The 18,567-nt window shown below is 38.7% G+C and overlaps 1 protein-coding gene across 1 annotated transcript in view; it reads right to left on the reverse strand.

Annotated features, from left to right (window-relative positions):
- Positions 1-324: 324 nt before the first annotated feature.
- KCNMB2 (potassium calcium-activated channel subfamily M regulatory beta subunit 2) overlaps positions 325-18,567 on the reverse strand; it is a 107,718-nt gene continuing 89,475 nt past the window's right edge. Inside the window, exons 3-5 of the mRNA XM_087439991.1 lie at positions 17,493-17,663; positions 14,649-14,844; positions 325-2,078 (exon numbers count right to left, since the gene is read on the reverse strand). Of these exons, the coding sequence (XP_087296117.1) occupies positions 1,794-2,078; positions 14,649-14,844; positions 17,493-17,663 (652 nt within the window). The 3' untranslated portion in view covers positions 325-1,793. The remainder of the gene's footprint in view (positions 2,079-14,648; positions 14,845-17,492; positions 17,664-18,567) is intronic.

The raw sequence follows: 18,567 nt of genomic DNA on the forward strand, positions 1-18,567 counted from the left end.
GAAGGGAAGCCCAAAGAACAGTAAAGATTACAAATTTTCAGCTCCATAGTTACAGAGATTTCCCTCTCATCTCCAGAATTATGTTTTCAAGGTGGGGTAGGAATTGAGTTTTCTATCATATTTTCCAAATATTCATAACATTGTGTGTATGTGTTTGGGTGTTAAAAAAAAGGAACTTTCTTTATAATCTCTTTACATACTTTTAAAGATAGTGAATCATAGGTTTTTGAACTACTGTGTGCTTGTCAGCTTAGAATGCAAGAGGTATTCAAATCTTGCTGATGTAACAGATTTTTAAAAAAAATTTTAATTACACATTTGAAGTCTTGATTATACCCTAGGGATTTATTTGTTTATGAAAAGTCAAACTATGAATTACAATATTGCAGAATACTTTCCACTTCACCAGATTAGTTTCACCATTCATTCCACAAATATGGTTTGTAAAATATTGCAATACCTAGAAAACTTTGATACTACATTACAAAAAGGTACTTAAATATAGATGAGAAAGATAGATGTTTGTCTTCTCCTTTTGATATTGATTTTAAATAAAAGATGGAATGTTTTTGTTTAAAACCAATCCCTCATTTTTCCCCCCAAGCAATAAGTGAATGGCTATGTGAACAAAGGCTTCCTTTAAATCTGTCATTCAGTTCAAGGGTGTTTTAGGAAAAAAGGTCTATTCCATGTATAAAAACTAGCAACAAAAAAGGGAATTATAAATAGAAAAATAAAACATGTAGAGGAGATAAATATTCTGTGCACATAGCTTTAAAATCCTGATAGAGGACACTTGTCAGAAAGAGAGACTATACATTCATTAACTTAAACATGAATTCCCAAAGAGCAATATTCCAACATGTTAATTTGCCACAATAGATTTACCCATTGAAATCAGTTTACCAGTCTTGACCAGCAAGTAGGATCTTAGTTTTACCACCTAACAGTTCAACTGAAATAGAATAAAGATTTTCACACAAGTTTCTTAGTAACATAGTCTTTCCCGGATTGTGATGGAGCATCTGCTCAATGTTCAGTTAGTTCACAGGTAATAAAACTCCTTGTAAATGTCATCTTCTCACACAGTAGCAGGGTCTTATGTGGAAAGGGCTCTGTTCATTTTCTACTCGAATCACAAGAAGAGATTATAGAACTGTTAATGAAAACAGCTTATTTTTTTGGAAATCAGTTAAAAAAATCTAAAGTTATGAATAGAAAGTAATAAAAGAAAAATCGCTGGTTGGGTTTCCCCCCTTCTTTACAGTGATATGGTAGAAATACAAGGAAAATGCATAACATCCTTTAGTTTGGAAATCTGGTCCCTTCACTTGCTACAGGGCTCAGTTTAGAGTAGGAAAAGAAAAAATATTTTTGGCTGCAGCTTTAGTAAACAATGAATGATGAAAAATATTGCAGAAATGTCTTCAAGAGATTTGACAACTCAGAACACAGACCTCATCACGTTGATATTGTCTACATTCCTCCACAAAGCTTGGCAAATGAATAACTGAGCCCTATTTTGGCAGAACGAGAGAAGGAAGTACTAGTTCCAGCATTGAAATAAGATTACGAAAACAACCGACCAACCAACACAAAACACTTATTTCTTCTCCTGAATAATAAAGACATCGTGTTTGCATATAGAACAGCTTTTGCATTATTGCTCTATGTATAAGAATATATTAAGGAACTCATAACAGACTGCACATTACAAACTTAAGGTTCTTTGGTGAAGAATGAAAGAAAACAGTATTTGAGCTTTAAAGAAAATGATCTCATCCATTTTGCTTTTATCTATTGATCCGTTGGATCCTCTCACAGAGCAGGGAGAGGTACTGTGTGAGTTTCACCATGGCAACGATCGCCACGCCCCCAGCCATCATACATGTTGGCCAGAAGAGTGAATGGAATAGCACATTGGAGCTATACAGTCTGGTTAGGATGACGCTCTTCTGGTTTCCTTCCGGGTCAGAATAGCAGGAGAAGTGTTGGTACTTCCTGAAGTTTTCCATGACAACATTCACCAGGGACATGGATTCTTCAAAATTTTTTCCACACTTAGGTATATAGGAGCACTGTAGAAAACAAGATAAACTGTCACCAGAAGATACTCTGTGTGTGTATGTGTGTGAGTGTATGTGTCTGGTACTAGAAGGGGATGGCGTATTGAGGCCAACTTAGTGATCTGTGAAATAACCATGATGATTATTCTTTTCATATTCAAATTAGTGCCTCCAGGAACCCTAAGAACTCACACATTGATTTAAAAAGATGTTTTTAGGTATCTGACCAAGATGTACTTTGATAGCTCACCTCAGTCCCCTGCTACTGTAGTCAAGAAAACAGCTATACCGCTGGTGAGCTGCTGAAGATGAATCTGGGAAAGTGTAGGGATACTGAATAATTAAAAAGCTGTGATGAATGGTTTATGCCCAGTTAGCATGACAAAGTAACTTTTTCCATAAACCAAGGAAAAATAAAACAGAACCAAATCAGTTTACTCTTCACCAAGCACCCATCTGAGAACTTACAATATCTTTCCTTTAATCTTGTCACCCCTCTTCTATCTTGAGATGTCTCTTCTCTGTGTCTCTCCTTTCTTTCTTTCTACGTACATATATCCTTTGATTTCTTTCTTTGTATCTCTCTTTTCCTTCCCTGCCCTGCCCCCACCCCTCACTTCACTTTATATTTCCCCCTCTATTCCCTCTTTTTATCCTCCTTTCTCCTTCTCTCCTCTTTCTCTTCTCTGGATACAGGATACAGATGGAATTAAAGTACTTTGTAGTTTTTCTTTTTATTATTTATTGGATATACTTTTGAACACATTTTTCCTAATTTAAAAAGCAGCGTCTGAGGAGATGAAACCTCTGTGACCTTCTTTCTTTGGTCTGTAAATGGGCGGTGTCAAAATTGATACGACAATGAATCTAACTTTTTAAAAAGTTAGAACTAAGGGATTTAAGTCACGTTTCTGAGAGATATGCGGGTCCTTGTTTAGCTCTTTCTCCTCTCTGGCCACGTCCCTCTCAATAGAAAAAAAAAAATCCCTGTCCCTTGTTATATACATTATAAAATGATTAATTTAACTGATTTATCTGAATTAAATTGGTTTGTGACAAGATCAATGCTAATCTGTATAGTGTTTTAGTATGAATTAGAAAACTATGCCTCCTCTTCAAAATGCTATTATTTTCTATTGAAAAATTGTCATAATACACTGATTTTATGAAAAAAAACCCCCACAAGTTACTACTATTACCAACTTATAAGTTGTGATTATAAATATTCACATCTATGACTTTTACAATGTGATTAGTACTCCTAGGGTTGTGCAGTGCACAACTCACATGACTGTATGCAGAGACACAGATGAGGTAGGCTGTTGGGGAATTTTGAGGCACGTTGATGGGAGCTTTGGGTTAGGATCCTGGAATTCCAGAACAATTTAGACTTGTAGATTTCACAGGAAGAAAACATAAAAGAAATAGACTGAGTTTGCTAATAGAGTATGTTTGGATTACTCTTTCCCCTGACTTTATTAGTGGATACACTGGCACCTTGCTTTGTTTGGTGTGCTGTAATCATTAGATTACTTGACTGTAAACAGCAGGAAGATTCTTCGATTAGTTAAGAATGGAGGATGAGCATGCTGGCATTTATCGTAAATCAGGCTTAAAGTAATGTTCTCATAGCAAGGGCTGGTTGACACCTTCAAATTTGATCAGCTAAGAATAAACGTGAGTACACTCATAAATGTGAGTGCAGGACAGAGCTGGTACTAGCACAACATTAAGGGTCTGAAAATATCTCTAAGAAAGCAGAGTTTCTCAGTGAGTTATACCTTAGTACAGAAATTGGCCTATGACTGCCATGAAGCAAATTTTCTACCAGTTGGATGCCTTCTGGATCATAAAGGTTTAAGGCAGAAAGGGAATGCCTTTATTTTTTTCCTTTTTCAAAGCTGCCCAGATCATGTCTTTAAAATTTTTTTAAATGCTTTTTGAAGCAAAGCGCTGAAAAAAATTACAGACAAGCCAATTTTGGTTGAAATCAAACAGAGCCAATTTCGATTACGAATGTATCCAGCTTCTGTATATTTTTGTGCTGAGATGGTTCATAGTAGTAGTTTCAGCAGCTAACAGTACTAAGTTATTGAAATGATCTCAATAAAAATAGCATTCCATTAAAAACGGAGTTTTTTTTTCTTATGCTCTTGTGAATTGATTTGGCTTTTAAATTATTTTTGAAGAAACGTTTGTCAGCCAAATGACAATAATTCTGTCAGTAGGTAAGATTCTTCCAAATAAAATGAGATATAAATTACTTTTGAGGCCATCTAGCAAGGTTGTAACACAGGAGCTGGTTCTTAAAGTTTCAAGCCATCAGGGTCTCAAGTGTGCACGTTTGGACCGGCCAGAGGAGCCACGTTCCCACGTGATTGGACTTGGGTCCTCAGGGCCAGTGGCAAATCTAAGGGCAACTCCATGTTGCTAGTGGAGAAAAGATTCCTCTGCCCCTGTGTTTTTAGCTTTTCCTAATCTTGCACCCACCACCTTTCGACACATAAACTGACTCCCACTAGACTGCTGCTGATCCCTGGAAACTCTACCGTATCTCAATCATTCATTTACTTTTATTATTGATGGTCCTTCTTTTGTGACAAGAATGTATGAAGTAGTATTAACAAGCCCCTGACTTGTGTTCAGGAGATCTGGTTACTGTGTTACTATAAGCAAGTTACTTGGCTCCTCAGAATCAACTTCTTTAACTATAATATTTATATAAAAATATCTATATCATTTTTATGTAAAAAAAATTTATCTATAATGGGGTTAATAGAGCCTTCCTGGCAGGGTTTGTGTGAGGATTAAGTGATGAATATGCATAAAGCCTCAATAAATTTTCATTAACATAGTTTCCTATTGGAATATCACATTTGTCCACATGATCTTCTCAAGTCTTTAACCGAGTGCCACATACTAAATTATGAAAACTCCGAGGAGCGCAAAATTACCAGTTATATGGTTTTTACAGGAACAGGCCTGTCCGATGGCTCTTGTCTCTCATGTTCCTTGCTTTTGTGTCGGAGGATGTTTGACATTAGGCTGAATCCTGCATTAGGATTCTAGGTTTCCGTTTCTTTGGCTGAAACTATAGCCATACGTATGTTTCTGAGGCTGCTGTGATTTTGGGGAGAAGATTTAGTGATCATATGATTTAATCACATGTTTGGAGGATAATTTTATGTGATTGGTTTAGAATATGCAGAATGCATTTCAACAAATGGAAACTTTCCTAAGTGATCTACACTTAGAAAAATGTAATATAGGTTGAAAAGGTAAAAATCCCAGAATTTTTAGATAATTCTTTTTTTTTCAGTGGGAAGTGTGGGATAAGAAAGATTTAACTTTCAGGCTCTGCGTGATATGTAACACAAAGGAACATATGAATAATAATTTTATGTACACAAGACACTTAAGTACTAATCAAAATATGTTCATATTTTTTACCAAGTCTATAGGCCATTCTTTCTTTTGTGCTTTAACATATGAATATATAAACCTAGCAATCCTCTGAGGCAGCCATTCAGTGGGAGATTTAGGCTCACGTCTCTCTTCTTAGTCCTGAATTTTGCTAACAAACCTTTCTGCTTTCCCAAATCCCTTAAGTTCTCTTTAGTATTGAAAACCACAGAGATGGTCCCACAGCGTGACCTTTCCTCTCCCAGCTGAGGGAACCTGGGTGCTGTCAGCTTCTCCCGACTGTCCTTTCCCTTAACATGGCTACGAAGATCCAGCAACTGTATCTTCTCTCCAATTCTTTGAAAAGTGACTGAAAATTTTCTTTTCTCACTTCCAGAATCTTTTACATCAATAGAGTTATTTTTATTCTCATGATGGACAGAAGTTTTGAGAAACTACCTGTTGGGCTTTGCTTAGATATGCTTTGCTAGGCATGCATGAAGCAAACAGTGACAGGCCTTCACCCTAAAAATAAAAGATGTGGGGGAGAGTAGGGGCAGTAGGAGGGGGGTGTTTGGCTGAATAATCTCGCAGGCCAGCTTCTTTTTCCTTGTGATGGGAGGAAGGGAGCTACCAACTCTCAAGAGCACCTCAGGGGAAGGGTTGTTCTTCATTTGTTTTTTTATAAAAAGGGAAGATACTTATTTCAGAGAGGGGTTAGAAGTTTCATGAAATCCACTCACTATTTATTGAGTGTCTCTAATGTGCCAGGTAGCGTGCTAGACACAGGCATCAAAAACATAAACTATATAGGATAGATGGTTAGAAACAGGAAGAGAATACAAAGCAAGGGTGGGGTGATGAAATGGGACCAGGAATGAGGCTGAAAAGGCTTTCAGTAAAGATTATATCCTTCACAGAGGTGGGCCACAAATTTGCTCTCAGAACACTTTAGTAGGGGCCGGTCCCGTAGCTTAGTGGTTAAGTGCGCGCGCTCCGCCGCTGGTGGCCCAGGTTCGGATCCCGGGCACGCGCCGACGCACCGCTTCTCCGGCCATGCTGAGGCTGCGTCCCACGTACAACAACTAGAAGGATGTGCAACTATCACATACAACTGTCTACTGGGGCTTTGGGGGAATAAAAAAGGAGGAGGATTGGCAATAGATGTTAGCTCAGTGCCGGTGGTCTTCCTCAGCAAAAAGAGGAGGATTAGCGTGGATGTTAGCTCAGGGCTGATCTTCCTAAAAAAAACAAAAAACAAACAAACAAAAAAAGAACACTTTAGCAGCCAGAGCATCCTAGTCCACAATGTCCATGAGATAAAAACATCGCTCATGTGGAACATAAATATTCTTGGTTCCAAAGTTAAGTGGAACTTTTTCTAGTGTCGTCAAACAATAAATATTGTGCACATGTTTATTAAGCATGTACTGTGTGCCAGGCTTTGTGTTCTATGCTAGAGAAGAAAACATAATCCCTATATTCAAAGAATGTAGAGATCACCCACTGGCAGCCCTGGGTTCCTCTGTCCCACAAGTATATTTTGAACTTTTGAGTTCTTGAAGATTAGTGATGGACAGAGAAATGAGAAGATAGATCGAGATATTATTTTCTTCCCCTTTTGAGACTTCCAGCTCCTTATCATCACTTTTTAAAAAAGTGAATCCCACAAAATTTAGTTTAGACTTGTTTAGTTTGCACTTCTAAGTGTCTGCCTGATTTTGGCAAGCAGGACTGTTTGAAATGTTTGGTAGAGGAAAGGAAAACAGTATTCACGATCTGCTATGCACTATGGTTTCTTTAAGTATCCAGTCACGGTTTCCTCCAGAGAGAAGTTTTCCTTTTCTGTGTTTCCCAGAACTTTCATATTTATTATGGCATTTCTGCTTGATTTGGAGTAGAGAAGACACTTAAAAGACCTAGGAAATCCACTAACGAAATAGAAGCTGTCTGAAGCCTTCAGATTGGTCAATACACAGAACAGTTTAAGCCATGGAGCCCCAGGTCCATGATGTATCCAATTAGGCCTAGAGTAAGTCAGATATCTAATCTGACCCTACCCTTCACCATGGTCTTCTTTCTTGGTAATTGGAAAGGAGTATGCTTGTTCTCCATGTTTTTCTTCTTGATGCTCAATGCAAGCTCCTTTCGAGTACATTTTTCCTTTCATTTCTGCACGAAGGTGCCCTTAGCTGCCCCAGAATTCACTTTTGGCGAGCAGTGACTAAAGTTTGTCAATCACAAAAGCATTTCTGAATCTCTGGTCCATAGGCAGTTTCAGCGAATGTCTAATAAATCTCCCTATAAATTTAAGGTGCTAATTACGGGGATGTCACATGTCAAATTTCTGGTCATGGTTTTTTCCCGCTTTTCAAGGTGCACTTCTATCTGTTTAATATCCACTTTGCATAAACTGGTGCTGAATACACAGCCATGCCCTTCCTGCAGGATCACAGATAATTCTATTCCTTGCTCATGGCCTTTACTTGATCCTCAGAACCTCTTGGAATGTGATATAATGGCATGGGTTCTCACCTGTTCACTAAAATATACCATCAGAAGGATAAAGATTTCAGAGAATTTAGAATTTTCAGAGCTCTTATCTTTATTCTCTCAAGAGGATGCTCTAATGTTTTTTCTCTTTAAGAGATAGCATGACGAGGTTTAATTCAGCATGAATTAGTTAGTGAATGTGTGACTTTGGGAAAATTACTTCATTTTCTGAGCTCAGCTTCATTATTGTGAAATGGTGATAATAGTGGTACCTAATACGTGGGATTGCTGCTTTAATTAAGTGAGTTCATGTAAAATATTTAGTTCTAGACAGTTCTTGGTACATTGTAAACTCTTGATAAAATCTGGTTATTATTATTTTAGGAGTAGGGTTTTAGTTGGGATTAAATGAGATGATATTTCTACAGTTCTTAGCATAGTGCTCGGCACATAGTAGACACTTAGTAAATGTTGGGTCCTCTTATTTTCCATCCAGAGTCTCAACTTCCCTTTATTTTCTTCCTTTTTTTTCTTACCCTACCAATGCTGCGCAGAGGAACTCAATGCTTACAAGCTTTGCTTAGAATTCCAGGATCTCACAGCATCCAAGCTCAAAGCTAAATAAAATCTAGAACTGTCTGGAGATGTTTTTAGTTGTCACAGCTGGAGGGAGGAGGATGCTAGGCATCTAGTGGGTAAAGACTGGGATGCTGCTAACCATCCTATAATGTACAGGACAGGCCCCCACCCCACCCTCACAGACAACAGAGAATTATCCCATCCCAAATGTCAATAGTGCTGAGGCTGAGAAACCCTGGTCTAGATATGTATATTCTCTGGATTTAGGGAACCCAGAAGGCTTCAGAATGGGTAACAAAATGAGGGGTGATGCTGAGTTTGGAGTTGTAAATAACTGGCTAATTTATAAAACTTATTCTCTACCAAAAATAGATACCTTCCCCATGACAGTTATGTATAAAATACCACATATATGGTATTCTACTACATACCAAATAATGGATACATTTTCTTGTTTTGCACCAAAGTTCTTGTTAAATCCACTCTCAAACCAGATGAGCATGTTTTGAGAATCCCTGATGGGTAAAAGAGGTTTTAAACTCCAAAAGGAGATCAGCATTGAAAAATTCAACAACCATGGTAAAGTAGTACTTAGCCACTGTTTATGATTCCAGTGACAGCCTATGGCCAGGGGAGACAGGAGCACTTGAGCCCACTTGCAGCTCCCAGAGACTATTAGTCAGCCAATTGCTCCACAAGAGCATGCCAGCTTATCAGCTTAAGCAGCGTCAGTCGTAATGTTGACAAGAGGCTGGGCACTGGGTTTAAAGGCTAAAGAAGAAGAATATATGAGAGAATGTGAAAATTTAAAAATAAAATCCTTTTGGATATTTTGTACAAAGATGCAGACAGCTTGGCTGATATCCTTTTGTCTCCTGTTGTCTCAGATCAAACATTGCCAGTAGTGCTTTATGTATCTCAATAAAACTATACCCATTTTTTAGTAACTACAGGGAAGACTATTATTTTTGGTGAGGCTTGAGGGAGGGTAACAAGGAAGAGATTGACATAGAGATTATATTAATTTATTCCCCCAGGAATATCGTGAATATTCCTCATGCTGCCTTAAGATCATGGTTTAATGGCCTTCTGACATGCAGATAGCTGTAATTTCAATGTCTATATTTTCTTATTAAAGGCAGAGGGCAGCTATCCAGAGAGTGAAGAACTACTGTGTCAGGAGGGTGAGGCCAGTGTTTGGTGCCATTTTTCCTCTGGAACATCTGCTGATTCCAGAAGTGGGCTGAGAGCCCAGAAGGCTGAATGGTATTTTTGACAGCCTTGCAAAGTTAGGGGCAGGAATTATCATTGAGGACCTATAAAGTGGGGGCCCTGATGACTCCTCTATTCATTGTGGGTTGGGAATCTAGGGGCTGTATCGTAGGAATAATGGTCAGCCTAAAGTAAACAAGTCCTCACAGGGACTTCAGTTCTGACCTAAATATCTCAATTTATGAAGTAAGCACAAGGTGACCATGAATGGCTGGTGCACCCAGGGGCCTGGCAGAAGAAATTGGAAATAATTTTGGGAAAATATGACATCATCCTAGGCTTAAAATTATTATTATTTTTATTATTTTTTTGGTGAGGAAGTCCTGAACTAATATATGTGCCAATCTTCCTCTATTTTTTGTATGTGGAATGCCGCCACAGCATGGCTTGATGAGCGATGTGTAGGTCCGTGCCCGGGATCCAAACCTGCAAACCATGGGCTGCCGAAGCAGAGTGCACGAGCTTAACCACTACGCCACTGGGCTGGCCCCTTAAAATTATTTTTATAAATAATCTTGCAAATATGATGTCTGAAATCTAATAAAAATTAACCAGCTATTAGAAGACCACATGAAAACAAATAAGAGGAGAAAAAAAAATAGAACAGGCACATAGGGGCTTCAGATATTGAAGTCATCAATATAAACTTTAAAATAACTATAATTTTACTTTCCATGTTGAATGATTTAAAAGACAAGAATTAGAATATTGCAGAAAACTAGAACTGTAAAATAAGACCCAAATGGATATTCTAGAAATGAAAAATGCAATCAGAGAAATTAAGAACTCAATGGATGGGTTTAACAGTAGATTTGTCAGAGCCAAGGAAAGAATTGTGAGATAGAAGGTAGGTCACTATCCAGAATGAGGCACAGAGAGACAAAAGGAGGGAAAATACAAAAGAGAGAATAAGGCACACAGGGGATGCAATGAGAAAACCTAACATACGGCCAATTGGAGTCCAAGAAGGAGAAGCAGGAGGTAACGAGGGCAGAGGCAGTATTTGGTGTGATAATGACTAACAACTTTCTAAAATTGACGAAGAATATCAAGGAACAGAGAGAGATGCCATGGGAACACTAAGCAAGCTAAATAAAAATAAATGGGCACTTTGGCACATAATAGTTAAACTGCAGAAAACCAAAGAAAATAATTTTTTAAATAGAGAAAGATTACCTTCAAAAAAGCAGTACTTAGACTGAGAGCTGATTTCTAAATAGTAACAATGCTCACGAGAAGATAATGGAATGTTTTCAGAATGTGCAGAAACAAAATAACGGCCAATGTAGAATTTTATACTCGGTAAATGTATCCTTCAAGAATGAAAATGAAATAAAAATATTTTCAGACAAATGAAAGCTGAGAGAATTCTTTAGAGCAGATATTGCACTAAAGAAATACTAATTGAAGAATGTTCTTCAGGCAATAGATAAATGATCCCAGATGGGAGACCAGAGATAAAAGAAGAAAAATGAAAATGGAAAATCATGGGACACATCTAAATTAATATCTACTAGGGCCGGCCTGGTGGCACAAGTGGTTAAGTGCACATGCTCTGCTGTGGCGGCCCAGGGTTTGCCGGTTCAGATCCCGGGAGCACACCGACACACTGCTTGGCAAGCCATGCTGTGGTGGCGTCCCATATAAAGTGGAATAAGATGGGCAAGGATGTTAGCCCAGGGCCAGTCTTCCTCAGCAAAAAAAAAAAAAAAAAAAGAAGAGGATGGCAGATGTTAGCACAGGGCTGATCTCCTCACAAACAACAACAACAACAAAGAAACAAAAAAGAAAAAAATAAATTAATATCCACTATATACAAAAACAATAATAATGTCTACATGATCTTAAAGTGTATATAGAAAAATGATAATGATATATAAGTTGGGAACAGAATGAATGAGGTTAAAATATTTTAATGTCTTTGATTAGTCAAGATTGCAAGTTGTAATCTCTAGGCTAAATATTAAAACAATAATGACAGAACAGATAACTTCCAAGAAAATAGAAAGAGAAATGGGATTATAAAAATAATCCAGTGAGGAAAGAGTGGTCTTTTCATAAATGGGCTTAAACAAATTGCTGTTCATATGAAAAAAAAGAAACCAGAAACTTGACTCCTATATAAAAATCAATTTTGGGTAGATTGTACTCTAAATGTGAAAGGAAGAATAATAACGCTTCTAGAACATAATTTAGAAGAATGACTTCATGACCCCAGTGTAGGTAGAGACTTTTTAAACAGGATGACCAAACACTTAAAAAAAAAAAAAAAAAAAGAACAAGATTGACAAGATTTGGCTACATTAAAATTAGAAACTTCTTTCATTCAAAGACATCATTAAGAGAGTGAAAAGGCCACATAATGGGTGATTTTTGCAACACATATAACCAATGGAGGTTCATTTCCAGATTTAAAGCAATCCTATAATGAATGCTAAGAAGAAACAATCCAATAGAAAAATGGACAAGGGACTTGAACAGACATTATACAAAAAAGGAGATCCAAATGGCCAATAAATAAATGAAAAAGGCACTTGATAATGTTAGTCAGAAGAACAACAGGGAATATCACCACATTAGCTAAAATTAAAATTACAGATGGTACCAAGTGTTGACAAGGATTTGGAGCCAAGAACACCCTCATACCCACAGGGTTGGTGGATTGCAAATTGGTACAGGCACTTTGGAAAACCATTTGGCATTACCTACTAAATTTTAAGATATGTATACCCTATGATATAGATATTTCACTCCCAGCTTTATACCCGATGGAAATGTGTGCTTATGCACCAAGAGACATATACAAGAATATTTATTCATGGCAGAATTATTTGTAATAGCCCAAAACTGTAGAGAACTCAAAATGTTCATCAACAGTAGAATGAATAAATAAATTAGCATATTCATACAATGGGATATGATACAGTAATAAAAATGAATGAACTACCACCAAATGGCATGACGCTAACAAACATAGTGTTGTGTGAAGGAAGCCAGACACAAAGGGAAATGTTATGCATGATTCCATTTATATAATGTTTAAAAAACAGGCAAAACTAAGAAAGTTTTTTGCCATAAGAAAGTAATTGCCATAGTAGTCAGGATAGTTGTTACCTCTGGCAGGGGGCAGAGCCTACAGTTATTGGGAGGGGACATGAAGGGTGTTTTTGCTGTACAGGAAGTGTTTATGTCTTTACTCTCGTGGTGGTTGCATGGGGGGTCTCTGTGTTAAATGCCTGAGCTGTGCTTTTTCCATTTATTGCATGATTCTGTATGTATGTTATAATTCATAGTTAAAAATAAGATAATGAGGCAGATAAACCAACAATTATCTAGTAGTCTGACAGCAGACAGGATACTGGTCCTGGATTTTTAACTGAGACTTTCTATGGTAGGTTCACTCTCTGTTTATAGCCTAAATAATGCATTCACAGGGCTTAGTGATAAAATGTAAAAACGAGGAAATGGAAATATATTTCACTTATTCGTGCCTATTCAACTTTGGCCAATTTTCAGTTCCACGGAGATTTGAGAGTTTTATAGGCATTCATCCCTACAGGTCAGCTATGATTTAAAAATCTGACTTGAGGCAAGATCTTGAAAAACAAACACTTTGTGGGAGAGCTAAGCTTTATATGTTTGCAGAACAGGGTTAGAACTAGTTTTGTTTGTGGTTACCACAAACGAAAGGAAATCAGTGCAGACATTTTCAAACAACATTCCCTGAAATATTCATTGTGTTGAGTCCTCAGAGATGTTTGTGAGAATTCTTTTAAATTATTGTAACCAAAATGCAAGGTGAGTTTCCTTCCTTTGTGTCAATATATCACAAAACAAATCCTATTCTAGTATTGAACTTTGAAGCTACGGCATTTTTTTCAGTACATATAATCTATGTCATTTAAGTGCTGATAATTGCAGTGAAAGAAAAGCTTTTACAAGAAAGGCTAGAGTTCATGGGAATTGTATCCTGGTAACGAGAGCTAATTGTCCTACTGGAGAGTGGCGTTAGGTTGTCTTGGCGTATGAGAGTACTCTGGCCATCTAAATTGCTACCATAAATCCAAAACTCAATATATTTAACTAAAAATTGATAATGGCAGTTTGTTCTGCTGACACTTTACTGGTTATCTCAGACCTTATAAATACAAATTTTATGTGCAGCTTTAATCAATGCATTTGTTGAGCATCCACCATCTGGATTTGAATGTATCAGTGCTGGAAAATTCAGCCTCTATGAACATAACACATATGAAGAAAGATACACAGGACACACACTGTGACCATTGGTTGAAGGTCTCCCCTGTGCCAACACTTTACACTTGCTCTGATCCTCACAATGGCCTTGCAGGAAGGCAACTGTTATTACCATTTTAGAGAAGAGGAAGCTGAGGCTCAGACAGATTAAATTATATCCCCAAGGTTGTAGAACTAAGTGACAATGACCATGGAAAAGCAAAAGACAGCGTTACCCAATGGCTCCCAGGTGTATGACAAATACCTGGTTTTTCCGCTTGTACAACTCTAAGTTGCACATTTGTTTTGAAACAATCTATTTGTGTATAAATAGGATATAATGTTTACCTTCTAAATGGAAGTGAGGGCTACATTTGCACTACCACAAAATGGGGGAATGATTTGTCCACAGCTTGGACACGAAATAAATGTTTCCCAAGCAAGAGTCAAATAGGGAGTTCTGTGAATGGATGAGGCAGGGCCTGCTTCCTAGTGGTATTTTGCCTTGAAATGCCGGCCCAGGAGAACTTCACAGGGAAAGGAGCCAGGTGTGGGTGCTCTGCGGGGGTGAATGAGATGCAGTGTGCACCCAGCTCCTACCTTCTGATTGATTTTCATTGTCTCTTCAGTGTGGTAGAGAAGAAGCTTTTCGCCTGAAGAAGTCAGGTTCACATACACCTGGAGGCAGGGGTACTGAGAGAGTTTCCAGCAGTCAGGACCACAGCTAAAGGAGCAATTAAATGTTTCCGTGATGGACACATTCAGCAAGGTGCATTGAGACTCTTCGGTCCACACACTATAGAGGAGGGGAGAGTAAACACAAGTCCAAATGCCAATGGTGAGGAAGGCACAATCAGAGGGGATCACTTGTCAGAAGCATAACCTGAAGCATCTTTTCCAAATCTATGACACAGTCTCTTGGTTAAAGCTTATGTCTGAATAGAGAAGCTTTCGGCAAACTACAATATAAACACAGAAAACTTTGCCTGGCACCTGAGACCTTTTTCAAAGACTTCCATTGGATATAGAGTAGTATAATCTCAAATGCTCGATTTAAGCTAGATTTTTTCCTTATCAAATTCACTGGTAAGCATAAGGCATCTTTTTACATCACCACCTGCCCTCACCCTTTATTTCTATGTTGTAAGCAGCTTACTGCCGCGCCCCAGTCCTCAACTTTGCCATGTCTGCTCTGCGCTCTCTTCATCCCAATCCCCATCCAGCCCAGTTTGTGCGCAGAGAGGGTATAAGGGAGAAGGGGAGGGAAGACGGCAAAGGCGTGGAGGAGCTCGAGGTCCAACTTGACAGATGAAAGGAGAGTGATATATTTCTTTAAGGTGTTTCTAATAAGGGAGTAAAGCTAACTCCACTCTTTGATTATATCAAGAGCAATCACTTGTCGCGTAACCTCTTCACCCCAATTTGTGCTGTACATACATTATCTTCTTTTATCCTCCCAACGACCCTATAAGTTGGGTATTAATTCCTTTTAAAGGTGAATGAACTGAGGGTCAGAGAAATCAAGTAACATGCAAGAACACACAGCTAATAAGTGATGGAAATTGTGATTCTACCCAATCCTTTATTTCTTTAAGGCCCAGACCCATCCTGTTGTATGCACTGCCTCCCCATAAACACAGTGGAAAAGGGGCCCTTCTATATAAGCTAATGGGTTCATATCAGTGCCCTGGGACCTCACAATTAGAAAGATTAAAAACAAACAAACTCCAGCTGCCCATTGGCCAGCTTTTCATTCTAAAATACTTATAATTTTATGATAAAGAGTGACATTTGTCACTAGGAAGTAAAACACCAGCAATCAATGCTCTGCTTCTGGGTATAAGCTGATTACCACAGTGATCAGAAAACATGTTTTGTTTGCAGATTAATACTCCCTTCGCCTTGCTGGACATGTGTTGACAGGGCCCCCTTTTCATGTTCAGTTTTTTGCCAGGGGCAGGATACTAGCCCTGACCCCCTCTGGTGTGGTAAATTGTGTTTTCCTGAGACATGCATGGTTAGATTTTGCTTATGCAAGGAGGGAAAACATCTTAGATGGCTCTAAGAAGATGTGAGGATCTGAAAGTGGTTTTGGAATCAGTGAAGACCCAGGGCCTGAGGCATCAGCACTTCCACTGAGGGGAGCACAGCTGAAGGCATCGGAGACACAGAGCAGAGCAGCCACAAACGGGAAAGACGATGCCTTAATTTGAGCAGATTACTGTATTTCAGCTAGATTATGCTTCTAAAATGAAAGTATTAATTTAGGTGGAGAAATGAATGCCACAAAATGGTGTGATACTCTTTTGGATTGAAACCTCAATTTTTCATTTGAAAGGGCCTCTTTCTTTAAGCTGCACCACTGTGAGACTTTCCCCATTAGTTACAGCAACGCTGGGCTCTCCTGTGCTCAAAGTGTCCAATTGATGGACAACAGTCGGCTAGAGATGCTGTAGGGATTTATCATGTGGCTTTCTCGGGGGGCATATACCTGCTATCTCAGTGTTCAATTGTCTCCCTGTCTATTCAGTCAACCTAGGGCAAATATTAAAATGAAAAAAGTTCAAAATTCGTTATTTTTAAAAGTTAGTACATAGCAGAGTTTCTCAGCCTTGACACCAAACTAGAATCACTGGGTGATCTTTAAAGGACACTGATGACTGGGTCCCACTTCAGACTGATTAAATCTGACCTTCTGGGAGAATGGTGGTGGGACCTGCGCATTGGTAATTTTAATAGTTTCTCAGGAAGTTTAAATGGGCAGCTGAGAGCTACTGATGTGTAGGGTGATGGAAGAGAAGGCAGGGGGGTGGAAAAGGAATGATGGTGGAGAACAGGCAGAGGTGTGAAGAGGCAAGAATGGGACTCTGGAATTAGCAGGATGTGAGTTTGAATCTTATCTCTGCCACATGCTAGAGCTGTGTGACATTGGGCAAATTATATCTATCTCGAGCCTCAATTTTGCCTTTTTTTGTTTTTTTGCTGAGCAAGATTTGCTCTGAGCTAACTTCTGTGGCCAATCTTCCTCTATTTTGTATGTGGGTTTCTGCCACAGCATGGCTAATGAGTAGTGTAGGTCCATGCCCGGGGAACCACACCTGGGCCACCAAAGCAGAATGCGCCGAATTTAACCACTACGCCACTGGGCTGGCCTCAGTTTTGCCATTTTTATAATGAGTATATTCATATTTACCTTATAGAGTATTTGTGAGAATTAAACAAGTAATGTATGGAAAGTCCCTGACACATGGTAGGCAGTTTATACATAGAGCCATTTTTATCATTATAATTAGAGAGCGTTATTTAAAAACAGTGTAGGGCAGGCACTGCTCAAATTTCTTGTTGGGAAGAAAGGTGAGGAAGAGGACCTCGGGGTTGATACGCTACGGGAGGAGGGAGAAGGAGGAGGCAAATGACAATATCCCAACCGTCCAATGGCGTTACCTCTGCATGTACGAGCGCAGGAGCGTGATTCCCAGCAGAAAGTACATCATGATGGAGCACACCATCATGGCTAGTCCCAGGAGAATGGCCCGGTCCTCTCCTGCTTTCAGTGCTGTGACCGTTTTTCTTTTGTCCAGGAGGTCGTGGTCTCTGATTTTTTGGTAAATATTTCTGAGGGTGAAAATAGTATAGTCTTACAAGAAGTTCATAGTTAATCAGCATGCCCCTAGAGAGTGGGTGAGCCTCTGCCCATGCCCTCCTAGGGCAGAGAGGCCCAGAGAAGCCCTCCAACCCTGCCTGAGTGCTGTTGGATCCCATCATGTGATCATTGCCGCCCAACACACACACACACACACACACACAGCAACCCTGAGCAGAAACAAGTCCTCCTTCTTTACTTGGGGCCCAGTGAGCTGTAAATACTTTTTCCTTCTCTCTAAATCTAAGGAAAGAAAGCAATCCCCACAACCCTTAATTAAAATAATGCTTTGGATTTGCTGCCTCTGCCATTTAACCCCCAGCTGATCATCATTGATCTTTTTATGCACTCTGAATACCTAATGGAGCATTAATTCAAATAAATGGCAACATACATCAGGAATCTATCAACTTAATACCTTATTTTTCCTCAGTAGTAATAGACAGAACTTACACTGTTAACATTTTTTCTCAAGCTTAAGATTGCTTAAGGATCTGTTGGCTTGAGATTTATAAGCAATGTGAAGGTGCAGACTGGTGACCCAGCCTTCTTTTCTTATGTGTGTGAACACTTGAGTGAGTTTAGAAAAATGTCAGTCAAATCAAGGCCAGACTCCATAACTTTGGATAGTTTTATTAGTACTTTTGTTTTTTACTTTAAAGCAGCAACATAGGGTAAGAAAAAACATGAGATTGGAGTCAAACTGTCTCCTGAGTTCAAAACCTGATTTCACTGCTTACTACCTGTGTAATCAATAGACATCCTGCAAAGTGGAAATAACGGTTAGCTGCATTGTAATGGTTAAATGAGATGACATAAGTAAATTATTCAGGAGAGTGACTGACATGGGTATTTAATTAATGCTGCTATTGAAAA

The sequence above is a fragment of the Ceratotherium simum genome, chromosome 15, assembly GCF_057802395.1.
Source record: "Ceratotherium simum simum isolate JZ-2026a chromosome 15, ASM5780239v1, whole genome shotgun sequence".
Classification (NCBI taxonomy): Eukaryota; Metazoa; Chordata; class Mammalia; order Perissodactyla; family Rhinocerotidae; genus Ceratotherium; species Ceratotherium simum.